Source organism: Jaculus jaculus, chromosome 12, assembly GCF_020740685.1.
Source record: "Jaculus jaculus isolate mJacJac1 chromosome 12, mJacJac1.mat.Y.cur, whole genome shotgun sequence".
Lineage (NCBI taxonomy): Eukaryota > Metazoa > Chordata > Mammalia > Rodentia > Dipodidae > Jaculus > Jaculus jaculus.
In genome coordinates this window covers 107,457,976-107,470,475 of record NC_059113.1, presented here as the reverse complement: position 1 = coordinate 107,470,475, position 12,500 = coordinate 107,457,976, and the positions used below count along the sequence as shown (strand labels likewise).

The window sequence follows — 12,500 nt, the reverse complement described above, 5'->3', positions numbered from 1 at the left end:
GAAGTCGATCTTTCCAATAGACATAGGAAAAACATTTCCTTAATTCTGTTCCCTCCTAGAGTTTTTGTTTGTTTGTTTTTTGAGGAAGGGTCTTACTCTATGCCAGGCTGACCTGGAATTCACTATGGAGTCTCAGGGTGGCTTCGAACTCATGGTGATCCTCCTAACTCTGCCTCCAAAAGGCGTGCGCCACCATGCCTGGCTTCCTCCTAGGGTTTTTTCAAGCCATTCAGAAAGTTATTTTTAATTAATTTATGTGTGTGTGACTGCACGTATGGGTGAACATGCAATGCACATGCACACACAGAGACCAGAGGACCAGCTCAGTGCCATCCTCAGAAACATCACCCACCGCTGGGAGGCGGCTCTGTCCCTGGCCTGAAGCTCAGCAGTCAGGCTAGGCTGGCCGCCAGCAAGATCCAGGCATCTCCCCGTCTCCGCCTTGCACGTGCTGGATTAAAGGGGTGCACTGCCATGCTTGACATTTTTACATGGGCACTAGGGACTGAACTCGGATCTTCACGCTTGCAAAGCAAGAACTTTATACACTGGGCTATCTCCTCAGACCTAAAATTAACTTTTTTTCCCCTCACTCTAGCACAAGCTGACCTGGAATTCACTGTCATCTCAGGGTGGCCTCGAACACATGACAACCCTTTTACCTCTGCCTCTTGAGTACTGAGATTAAAGGCATCTGCCAGCATGCCCAGATAGAATACATTTTTTTAAAAAAACTTTACTTATTTATTTATATGAGATGGGGGATGGGCACACCAGGGCCTCCAGCAACTGCAAACCAACTCTAGCTAGACGCACGTGGCCCCTTGTGCCTTACGTGGGTCCTAGAGAGTCAAACCGGTATTCTTTGGCTTTGCAGACAAACACCTTAACTGCTAAACTCTCTCTCCAGGCCCCTAAAATTACATTTTTAATGGAACAAACCTTAAAGAGAGAATCTGCTTCTTCAATTCCAATTTTGTTGTTCTTTTGCAAGCCCAGAACAGAAGCCACAAGCAGTCCAGGCCGAGTTTCTTTCAGGTGTACCGCGAGCTCGGTAGGGACCATCTGTCCTTTTCTCTGTTGAACTAATAGCCGAGGTTCCAGAATAAAGCCACACACCAACTTCGCCTTCAGAGGGAAAAGGTGACTTAGGAACAGTGCATTTACACTGAGATTACCCATCCTGCAGAAGCACTTTAATCACTCAGGGGTAAGCTATTAATAATTTACTTATCTTAATTCTTTTTTATAAAACCTACCTTTACCATAAGAAAGCTATTGTTAACTATCTTTTTAAAAAATACATATTTATTTATTTATTTGAGAAAGAAGCAGACAGAGCAGGCGAAAAGAGAGGGAAAGAATGGGCATGCCAGGGCCTCCAGCCACTACAGAACTCCAGACCCATGTGCCCCTTGTGCATCTCACTTACGTGGATCCTGGAGAATTAACAAGGATCCTTTGGCTTTGCAGGCAAACAAACACCTTAACCACTAAGCCATCTCTCCAGCCCTTTAACTGTCTTTTTGTTTGGTTTTTTCAAGGTAGGGTCTCACTATGGCCCAGGCTGACCTGGAATTCACTACGTAGTCTCAGGGTAGCCTCAAACTCATGGCGATCCTCCTACCTCTGCCTGCCCTCCCGAATGCTAGGATTAAAGGCGTGCACCACCACGCCCAGGTCCCTTAACTGTCTTTTTTTTTATTATTATTATTTTTTTATTTTTCGAGCTGGGTCTCACTCCAGCCCAGGCTGACCTGGAATTCACTATGTAGTCTCAGAGTGGCCTCGAACTCACAGTGATCCTCCTACCTCTGCCTCCTGAGTGCTGGGATTAAAGGCGTGTTCCACCATGCGCAGCTTTAACTGTCTTTTTAAATTACTAATATTTGGGGGTTGGGAAGATGGCTTTACAGCTAAAGGCACTGGCATGCAAAGCCTGCCAGCCCTGGGTTCAACTCCCAAGCCACCCACGTAAGCCAGGTGCAGAGTGGTGCAAGTGTCTGGTGTTCATCTGCAGTGCCCAAAAGCCCTAGGAACCCCCCCCCAACACACACACACAAATAAGTATTTCAAAAATAAAATATTGATATTTAAATAGATGCCAATTTCTATAAAAAGCTGTATATTAGGACTAATTTGAATGAAATTAAATTTGAAAAAAATGCATCTTGTCTTTTCAAAATTATGTAAAGAAATTAGTATTTATAGAATTCCACTTTCTGTGCCCCAATGTGGATGTATTCTCATCATGGAGCTCAGCAGTGTGGGAGCACAGGTTCTGGCCAAGTGTGCAACTGTGGCAGTCACCTCAGCTCTCCTCACCTCAGCTACGTCACGTACGTCACAGGTTCTGGCCCAGTGTGCAACTGTGGCAGTCACCTCAGCTCTCCTCACCTCAGCTACGTCACGTACGTCACCGCGGCCCGCTGGCCCCAGAGCCCGGAATGGAGCAGCACACGCAAGGGCTACAGAGCAGACTTGGGATGCAAGTGCCCAGATGACATCCCTTCTACTTCCTGTTCTTGGGGTGAGCGTGTGCATGGACAGAGGGGGTGTTGGTGTCCTTCTATTGCTCCTCTGCTTACTTCCTTGATGGTCTCCCAGTGAGGCTGGCGCCCACCACCGTTTTGTTCGATCTGCTGGCCGTTGAGCCTCGGCCAGCCTCTTGTCTCTGCCCATGTGGGGGCAGTAGGTTGAACTCAGGTCATGCTCTGTGCAACAAATGCCCTTACCCATGAGCCATTTCCCAGTCTCCATCGTGTGTACATTTTCCTCCTCAGATGAGTAACATCCTCACAGCTTCTGTGCCTAAATGATCCCTTTTCCAAAGGAAATGACCTTTCCTCCTTAGACACAGCCTTTAGATGCCCAAGCAGCCAGAGTCATTTGTGATGTTCCCAGGGGATGCTGCTTTTGTACCCACTCGACCCCTCACCCTAACCCAGCCTCTCGCTGCATTAAACCCGTCACTTTGGAATGCTCCCAGTGAACACACCACTCTCTCGTGCCCAACCTGAGTGTGAGCTCCGCCACAGCTTGTGCGTTCACTCCAAACACAGTGCTCTCCCTGGATATATGGCACCAACAGGAAAGAGCGTGGAATTCCCACTGCTGACATTTATCACCCAGTTCTTTTTCTTTTTATCAGACCCAAAGTCCCATTCAGACTACTTCCCGTCTACTACTGTCTGTTTCCAACTGCAAGGAAGAAAACATGGGCTACAAAGAAGCCCCCCAAGACAAATGCCTTGGGGCGCCCATGTCCTCTTACAGACAGCTGGTAACGCCAGGCAGGGCACGCTACCTCAGAGTAGCTCTGCATTTCAGTTTCATGAAGGTCGAGATCCCCCATTCTCAGGGCCACTGCTGCTCTGGTCAGGGCCACCAGCACGGAGGAAAGTCCACAGGCGTCCAGCTTCCTGAGATAGTGCAGGGCAGTTGGCGGGTCAACATTCTTCATAGAGGGACTGCACAGAACCTGGGGCAGTTGCTTTGGCTCAGACACATGAAACATGTGAACCACTTTTGCTGCTAATTCCTTTGAACAAAGAATAAAAGGTCAGCTAATAAGAAGCAACAAACAGAGCAAAAGGAATAATGCATACAAAGCCCACACAGACACCTTGTCAGCAGGGTGAAATCACTATAGTCTGTTTTGGCTGAGAAACAGACTAGATGCAGACACGTGGGAGACGTGAAATGACCTGAAATATCTGATTCAAATCAAGAGAAAGCAGGGCTACAGATGGCTCAGTGGGTACAGGCACTTCCCTGCAAGGCACGATGGCCAGGGTTCAAGTCCTCAACAATCACATAAAGCCAGATGCACAAAGTGGCGCGTGCGTCTGGAGCTGGAGGCAGGAAGACTCCCTGGGGTGCCCACCCATATACCCTCCCTCTTCACAAGTCAATACGTAATACAGACTTGAAAAATGAAGAAAAAGAAAAAGCAGGGGAAACAGACACTACATTGTGACCATGTTGCCAATTTTAATAGGAAGACAGAAGAAAGTATTTCAAAAAATGATACTTAAAAGTCGGCAGTCAAAACACTACAACTAGCGGGGTGCGTGGTGGTGCGCACACCTTTAACCCCGCACTCGGGAGGCACCGGCAGGAGGACTGCCATGAGTTCGAGGCCACCCTGAAACTACATAGTGAATTCCAGGTCAGCCTGGGCAAGAGTGAAACCCTACCTCGAAAAACCAACAAACAGGCTGGAGAGTTGGCTTAGTGGTTAAGGCATTTGACTTCAAAGCCAAAGGACCCAGGTTCAATTCCCCAGGAGCCACACAAGCCAGATGTACAAAGGGGCACATGTGTCTGGAGATCACTTGTAGTGGCTGGAGGCTCTGGCACACCTATTCTCTCTCCCTCTCTCTCTCTCCCTCCCCCCCCCTCTGCCTCTGCCTCTTTCTCTCTCTCAAATAAAAAACAAAATGTTTTCAAAAATAAAAATAAAAAACACTACAACTTAATTCAAACTATATAATTCATATAACAAAATTCATTTCCCCCAAAACCTCGAAATTTCTAACTATGTTTAAAATTTACATCAGAGCTGAGTAGTGGCACACACCTTTAACCCTAGCACCTGGGAGGCAGAGGTAGGAAGGAGGATTGCTGTGAGTTCAAGGCCACCCTGAGACTAAGAGTGAATCCCAGGTCAGCCTGGGCTACAGCAAGACCTTGCCTTGAAAAACCAAAAAAAAATTTTTTTAATTAAAAATAAAATACAATTTATATAAGAGAAACTAAAAAGAAGTCTTAACAATGTCTGAAGATGTCATTGAGCCGTAAGTGAAATTTAGACGCTTAGAAAATAGAGCAATTGGGGGTGTGGAAAAAACTACACTGAAAAGAAGGCAAGGACAAATTCTAGGCCACTTGAAAACACATGCCATGTGTCAGTTGTGGGGGAACCACCACGGAGGGGGAGCATGCCTGACACTGAAAACCTATGATGGGGATGTCTTGAGCCCTCGGGGAGTTACGTCTGCTGGTTTCTGGCTAAATGTACATACTATGCTCTCCAAACTGTCCAGCAAGCACTTCTCTTAGTGTTCATACCCATATGATAATGTTACTCTCACATTTGGTTAGAGAAGCTTTCTTTACGGGTGGTGGTGAGCTCTAGGATGACTCAAAAGGCATCATAGTGCTGAGAAGTGACAGAGAACTGCTCAGCACTGAAACATCTCTATCACACCTTCCAAGGCTCAGGGTCCATTGCAGAAGAGGTGGCGGAAAGAATGTAAGAGCCAAAGGAAGGGTAGGACTGTTTACAACGCAATCTCACAGACACAAAATGACCTGGATATCCATAACCTCACAGTGCTTGACACTACTTACACAGGACCCTCATAATAGGATGATAAGATGACATAAAAATAAAAGACTGATTGAGAGAGAGAGAGGATATGATGGAGAGTGGAGTTTCAAAGGCAAGGGGAGAGGGGGAGAACTACCTGGTATGCTGTCTATAACTATGGAAGCTATCAATAAAAAAACTACAAAAAAGTAATGAATAAGTAAAAAACACATTTATGGACTGGAGAGATGGCTTAGCAGTTAAGGCGCTTCCCTATAAAGCCGAAAGACCCAGGTTTAATTCCCCATTACCCACATGAGCAAGATGCACAAGGAGGTACATGCATCTGGAGTTCTTTTGCAGTGGCTACAGATCCTAGAGCACCCATTCTCTCCCTGTCTGCCTCTCTTCTCTCTCTTTCTCTGCTTGCAAATAAATAAAATAAAATATTTTTTTAAATGCATGCCATTATCCCCAGGGAGGGCCCTTGACCACAACCAACTATATCTTCATGATAAAAAATGAGGAAATTAGGGCTAGAGAGATGGCTTAGCAGTTAAGCGCTTGCCTGTGAAGCCTAAGGACCCCAGTTTGAGGATCGATTCCCCAGGACCCATGTAAGCCAGATGCACAAGGGGGCACACGCATCTGGAGTTCATTTTCAGTGGCTAGAAGCCCTGGCATGCCCATTCTCTCTCTCTCTGCCTCCTTCTCTCTGTCGCTCTCAAATAAGTAATTAAAAATAAAAGAGAGAGAGAGAGAGAGAGGGAGAGGGAGGGAGGGAAAATTAGCCGGGCATGGTGACACATGCCTTTAATCCCAGCACCAGGGCGGCAGAGGGAGGAGGATCACCATGAGTTCAAGGCCACCCTGAGACTACATAGTGCATTCTAGGTCAGCCTGGGCCACAGTGAGGCCCTACCTCAAAAACAAAAACAAAAACAAAAAAAAAAAGAGTGAGAAAGAAAGAGGAAATGCAAGAAGATGATGGTTCCTAAGCTCCTTTCCAAATTCTATAATCATTAATGAAGGGCACATTCATTTGTCAGGGAAAAAAAAATGACAGAAAATATTAAGAACATGACTTCTAAATGTCCAAATGCAGTTAAAAAATAGTAGCTGTAACTATAAAAAACTATTCGGCCAGGCGTGGTGACGCACACCTTTAATTGCAGCACTTGGGAGACAGAAGTAGGAGGATCGCCATGAGTTTGAGACCACCCTGAGCCGACATATTGAATTCCAGGCCAGACTGAGCTAGAATGAGACCCTACCACAGAAACAAACAAACAAACAAACAAACAAACAAAAGCTATGTTCACTTCACTTAATTCTTCATCCAGGTTCTCATGAAGTGAATGACTGACATAAAAGATTAATCCTCGTTCATATTTCTGGGATTCATTCTCTCCTGCCCAATCCACACGAGACAATACTTCTGCCAGAGACAAACCGGACATCTTATAGTATGGTAAGGCAAGATGGGAATGCTGGGTGTCAAGCCTAAAGGGAAAGACGTGAAAAAAAAAAAGCTTCAAATTTACAATTTTCTGATAGCAAACATATTCAGTAATAAACTAGATCATGCTTTCCAAAAACATGAAACTCAAAACAGCTTTCTATAGTGGTGCAGCCACTGGAAAGGTGCTTGTGCTCTGGAACAAACCAACCCTCGGCCAGTCTCCTGTAAACAACCCTAATGAAATTCAAGGGGTCCCCCCTCAAAAAGACATGGAGGTAGAACAGGGTCGAGCTGTGGAGAGGATGGGGATCAGCAGTAACAGCAGGGGGACAAGAGAATATAACCATCAAACCAATTATGTATATGTATAGAGATGTCATGATGAAATCTATTACTATATTCTGTTAAAATATGCAGCCAGGCAGGGCGTGGTGGCACACGCCTTTAATCCCAGCACTGGGGAGGCAGAAGTAAGAGGATCGCTTTGAGTTTGAGGCCACCCTGTGACTTCATAATGAATTCCAGGTCAGCCTGGGCTAGAGTGAGACCCTACCTTGAAAAACCCCCAAAAAAAAAAAAAAAAAAAAAGCCTCCATAAGCTAGGTGTGATGGCACACACCTTGAATCCCAGCATTCAAGAGGCAGAGGTAGGAGGATCTCCATGAGTCACAGCCACTATGAGACTACATAGTGAATTCCAGGTCAGCCTGGACTAGAGTGAAACCCTACCTCAAAAAACCAGGAAAAAAAGAAAGCCTCCAAGTTCTCCAGTTAGGTGGTGAAAATCATGAACTTGAGAACTTGAACAAAGTGGGACTCTTTCAAGACAGTAGCTGGGCTGGGGAGATGGCTTAAGTGATTAAGGTGCTTGACTACAAAGCCAAAGATCCCAGATTCAATTCTCCAGGACCCACATAAGCCAAGTGTACAAGGTGGAGCATGTGTCTGGAGTTTGTTTGCAGTGGCTGGAGGCCCTGGTGTGTCCATTCTCTTTCCATCTGCCTCCCTCTCTCAAACAAAATACATTTTAAAAACAAATAAATTAAAGACAGTGGCTAGGTCACTTGCTTCATCCAGCACAGTACCTCACACAAAATGTATTCAACAAACTTGTCAGTTAAGGGGGGTTGGGGGGGAAGAACCAAGTCTATTCACATTCCCCCAGTAATCACTAATCAACTCACCACCCGAGATGAAAAGCTGGTAAGTGCACGCAAAATTCAAGCCTAACTGAAAACAGCAAGGCTCCCCGAGGTGTCACCAACCTGCTGTAACAGTCTCCGAGGTGCCCGCAGCTCTCTTTAAAGGCTTCCAAGAGCTCTGCTCTCTCTCCAGGCTCCAGCCGGCTGCCGTCCATCAGGGCGGCTCTCAGGAGAAGATGTGCCTCGCTCAGGAGGTGGATGCAGCTCTGGGTTCTCACGGTCCTGTAGGAGTTACTGTACTCTACCTGCAAGCCGAAGACAGACAAACCGCTGCCTGCCCCAGCTCCTTAGGACATCTACACACTGTATAAAGTCAGTACAGAAGCATATTAAACACTAGAAAAAGGCCAGGCATAGTGACACAAACCTAAAATGCCAGCACTCAGGGGGCAGAGGTAGGAGGATCACTGTGAGTTTGAGGCCAGCCTGAGACTACATAGTGCATTCCAGGTCAGCCCAGGCTAGAGCAAGACCCTACCTCGAAAAACCAAATAAATAAATACACGGTCACCTACTATTCGATGGGGCCTTGGCTGGGTGTTTCCTTGCTCTACGGTTTCTTTCTCTAGGGGCCAGTTTACTCCACACCTGACTGCACTCTATGTTGTCAGCGCTTTTACAGTAAGGTCAAAGTGACACTACAATAACAGTACACTTAGCAATAACTGGGTCCCAGTTTGATAAGGTTAATGGATACATTGGAAACAGGACCACTGTTCTTTTTTTTTTTTTTTTTAAATTTTATTTATTTATTTGAAAGCGACAGACACAGAGAGAAAGACAGATAGAGGGAGAGAGAGAATGGGCGCGCCAGGGCTTCCAGCCTCTGCAAACGAACTCCAGACACATGCGCCCCCTTGTGCATCTGGCTAACGTGGGACCTGGGGAACCGAGCCTCGAACCGGGGTCCTTAGGCTTCACAGGCAAGCGCTTAACCGCTAAGCCATCTCTCCAGCCCAGGACCACTGTTCTTTAAAGTTCTGTGGTGCAGCACGTTTAGTGAAGGCCAAGCAACCCTTCCTGAGTGTCAACAGGTAAGTGTCAAGTTCTGCACCTGTAGTGCAGAGTGGGCTCGCGTGATTACCACCAGCTAGTCCAAAGTGACCAGCATATTCAGACCCTAGGGGTCAGAACATCTAGATGAGATCCAAGGCTGTCAAGGAAGCAAGACAGAAAGACAGAGCAAAGCTGATCTAATTACCGCCTGACCATGCCAGGGGCAGGTCGGGCAGCATGCTGTCCTGATTAACAGAACTAACCTCACCAGTGAGGGCCAGTGGTCGTTACAGGCTCTGGGATGTGGCACGCTAGAAAAACAATGCTGCATTCTAGCTGAGAATACATACCCAGAGATCTAATGATTAAAAATATAGAACATTCTCAAAAAGGGAAAGGAAAAGGTAGAGAAAAAAAATCATAATTTCCAAAAATTACAATGTCAGAAAATACAATATAAGGCTATAGAAACATTCTGGATTTAAGAAGGCTAAGCAGATATGACAATTAAGCATGCTAGCAGATTCTGAACTGGAGAATCTTCCCAGACTGAAGGGAAAGGGGAGGCATTAGCTATCACTGAATCAATGAGCAAAACTGGGGTATGAACTGTGGACGAGATTTTGTGTCCAGATGACATTTAAAGTCAAGAAGGGTGGCTCACACCTGTAATTCCAGGACTTAAGGACTTGGAGGCAGAAGCTCGTAGATCTGTGCTCAGCCTGGTCTACAAGGTAAGTCCTGTGCCAAGGGTTCACTTAGCAAGACTGTTTCAAAAAACCAAAGCAACAAACAATTATACTTCCTGGAGCCCGGGCTGTGCTACAGTGATCAGAAGAACACTGTGGTTCTTGGAAATGCAGAAGCACCAGAGAAAACCGTGATGACGTTCACGACATTTGCGACTCACCTCCCATGGGTCAGTTAAACACATGCGAGTCGGGAAAGTGCAAGATCGTGGGGGTGGGGGAGCTGACTATGGTAAATCCATATGAGCAGGCATACAGGTTTTCCTTACAATGCTCTCATTCTTCCAACTTTTCTCTATGTTTGAAATTACTGTGAGGTTAAAAAAATGCCAGAGATGAGCAGGAAACCCTCAGTGACCACGCGAGGCCCTGTCCATGGCTACCAAGATCTCAGAGGAAGAAGAGTGAGGCAGGAGTAAATGACTGCAGACTCCTTCACGCTCTATCGCTTTGCTCTCTGCTAGGGCTCAAAGCCAAGGGCTGCTAAGCTCACACTGGCTCAGTGGTCCTCTCTAGAGGGTGAGTAGGAATAAGGGAATCTCAGCTTTAGTGAGGGAATTCCACATGTCAGAAGCTGTGCAGACGAGGCAAAGAAACATACACACTTCACTGTCACAGAGCCTGGGAGGCGTTCGGCTGTGGCATGCTGACTGTATGATGGCCCAGCGGTGAAAGGCGCTTGCTTGCAAAGTCAGCCAGCCCAGGTTCAATGCCCAGCACCCATATAAAGCCAGATAAAGAAAAGAAAAAAGCATGCGTGCACACGCGCGCACACACACACACACACACACACACACACACACACAAATGAGTATTAAAAAAAAATCAGCTGGGCGTGGTGGCGCACACCTTTAATCCCAGCACTTGGAAGGCAGAGGTAGGTGGATCACTGTGAGTTTGAGGCCACCCTGAGACTACAAAGTGAGGTCCAGGTCAGCCTGAACTAGAGTGAGACCCTACCTCAAAAAACCAAAAAAAAAAAAAAAAAAAAAAAAAAAAATCAGACAGTGGGCATGGCAGCACATGCCTTTAATCGCAGCGCTTGGGAGGCAGAGGTAGGAGGGTTGCTGTGAGGTCGAGGCTACCCTGAGACTACATGGTGAGTTCTAGGTCAGCCTAGGCTAGAGTGAGATCCTACCTCAAAAAAAAAAAAAAAAAAAAAAAAAAATCAGACATCTGAAAAAGTACCATTTCTCTGTATAGTTGCACTGGTGAAATGGTATTCACAATATACAAATTCCACCCAGTCTCGGCTACAGGAGGTATTTTGGTTTTCACACTGGTATCTTTTCTAGACCTAAAAAAAAAAAATAATAATAACAATTATAAAACTTATTATTAATGAACTGAAGCTCTTAATATTAGTAAATATCAGGTACTATAAAATAATGCAATTATAAAATCATTTCATTTAGCGTTTTCTTCAGTGCATGGACAGTTGATTTTCAAAGATAATTAGTTCATATTACATTACAAAAGAGGCCTATCGCACTTCATACTCAGCATCATATAATAACAAACCAATTTTGCTTCCAATTATTGAATGAGTATTATAGGCAAGACCCCGTCAGCTACAAAAGTACTTGTGCCCAGGCCTGCTTAAAACACTGTCTTATGCTGGAAAGATGGCTTAGCAGTTAAGGCACTTACCTACAAAGCCAAAGGACTCAGTTCGATTCCCCAGGACCCACGTAACCCAGACACACAAGGTGGCACATGCGTCTGAAGTTCGTTTGCAGTGGCTGGTGGCCCTGGCACACCCATTCTCTCTCTCTCTTTCTCCCTCCCTCCCCCTCTGTATGTGCCTGTCTCTTTCCCTCTCTTAAATAAATAAATAAAAATTTAAAAACTTTTTAAAAAAATATTGTCTTGCTGGGCGTGGTGGCACTGGGTGTGGTGGCACATGCCTTTAATCCCAGGAGGCAGGGGGAGGTGGATCACTGTGAGTTCGAGGCCACCCTGAGACTACATAGTGAATTCCAGGTCAGCCTAGACTAGAGTGAGACCCTACCTTGAAAAACCAAAAAAATGCCTTACCTCTTGCTTTCACCATGATGCATTTTCTGAAGTATAAAATCCTTCTAAGTTTTTGATCAAATGAATTTTCAAATAAATTTTTAAAAAATATTAATTTGCAGAGATATAGAGAGAAGAGAGACAGAGAATGGGCACACCAGGGCCTCCAGCCATTGCGAACGAACTCCAGATGCGTGCGCTACCATGTGCATCTGGCTTATGCGGGTACTGGAGAATGGAACCTGGGTCCTTAGGTTTTGCAGGCAAATGCCTTAACTGCTAAGCCATCTCTCCAGCCCCTCAAATAGATTTTTAAATGTTTAAATAATTTATAAATACTCTATCCTAAAATGTAATCGGGGACAGTAGCACAATGGACAACACATCGGACCACAGAGCAGAAGATTCTAAGTATCAAACATACAAGGAAGTCACTGCTTTTCCCACACCCGAGTGCTTTCAGGGTCAGTCAGCCTTGGCCCACTCTGGAAGTGTTCTACATGGCTAGTTACCCAAGTCAACCTTTGATTCCTGTGGAGCAAAGCCCAGGCTCAGACAGTTCGGAAACACAGAACTGTGTGTCAGAAGAAACTCCCTAAGCTAGGTGTGGGGACGCACACCTATAACCCCAGTGGTCGGGAGATGAGGGCAGGAAAATTGTGAGCTCAAGGCCAGCCTGGGCTACATAGTGTGACACTTTCTTGGAAAAAAAAAAAGTAAAACCTATAACATGCTTGAAAGACACTACCTGTTTCCCTTCC

The 12,500-nt window shown here is 45.7% G+C and overlaps 1 protein-coding gene across 13 annotated transcripts in view; it reads right to left on the bottom strand.

Moving 5' to 3' along the window:
* Hps3 (HPS3 biogenesis of lysosomal organelles complex 2 subunit 1) overlaps nucleotides 1–12,500 on the bottom strand; it is a 39,894-nt gene that overhangs the window by 10,843 nt on the left and 16,551 nt on the right. For all 13 annotated transcript variants that reach the window (XM_045130749.1, XM_045130750.1, XM_045130753.1 and 10 more), the window contains exons 8-12: nucleotides 10,912–11,020; nucleotides 8,042–8,223; nucleotides 6,637–6,817; nucleotides 3,308–3,541; nucleotides 943–1,128 (exon numbers count right to left, since the gene is read on the bottom strand). In XM_045130749.1, coding sequence (XP_044986684.1) covers nucleotides 943–1,128; nucleotides 3,308–3,541; nucleotides 6,637–6,817; nucleotides 8,042–8,223; nucleotides 10,912–11,020 — 892 coding nt within the window. The remainder of the gene's footprint in view (nucleotides 1–942; nucleotides 1,129–3,307; nucleotides 3,542–6,636; nucleotides 6,818–8,041; nucleotides 8,224–10,911; nucleotides 11,021–12,500) is intronic.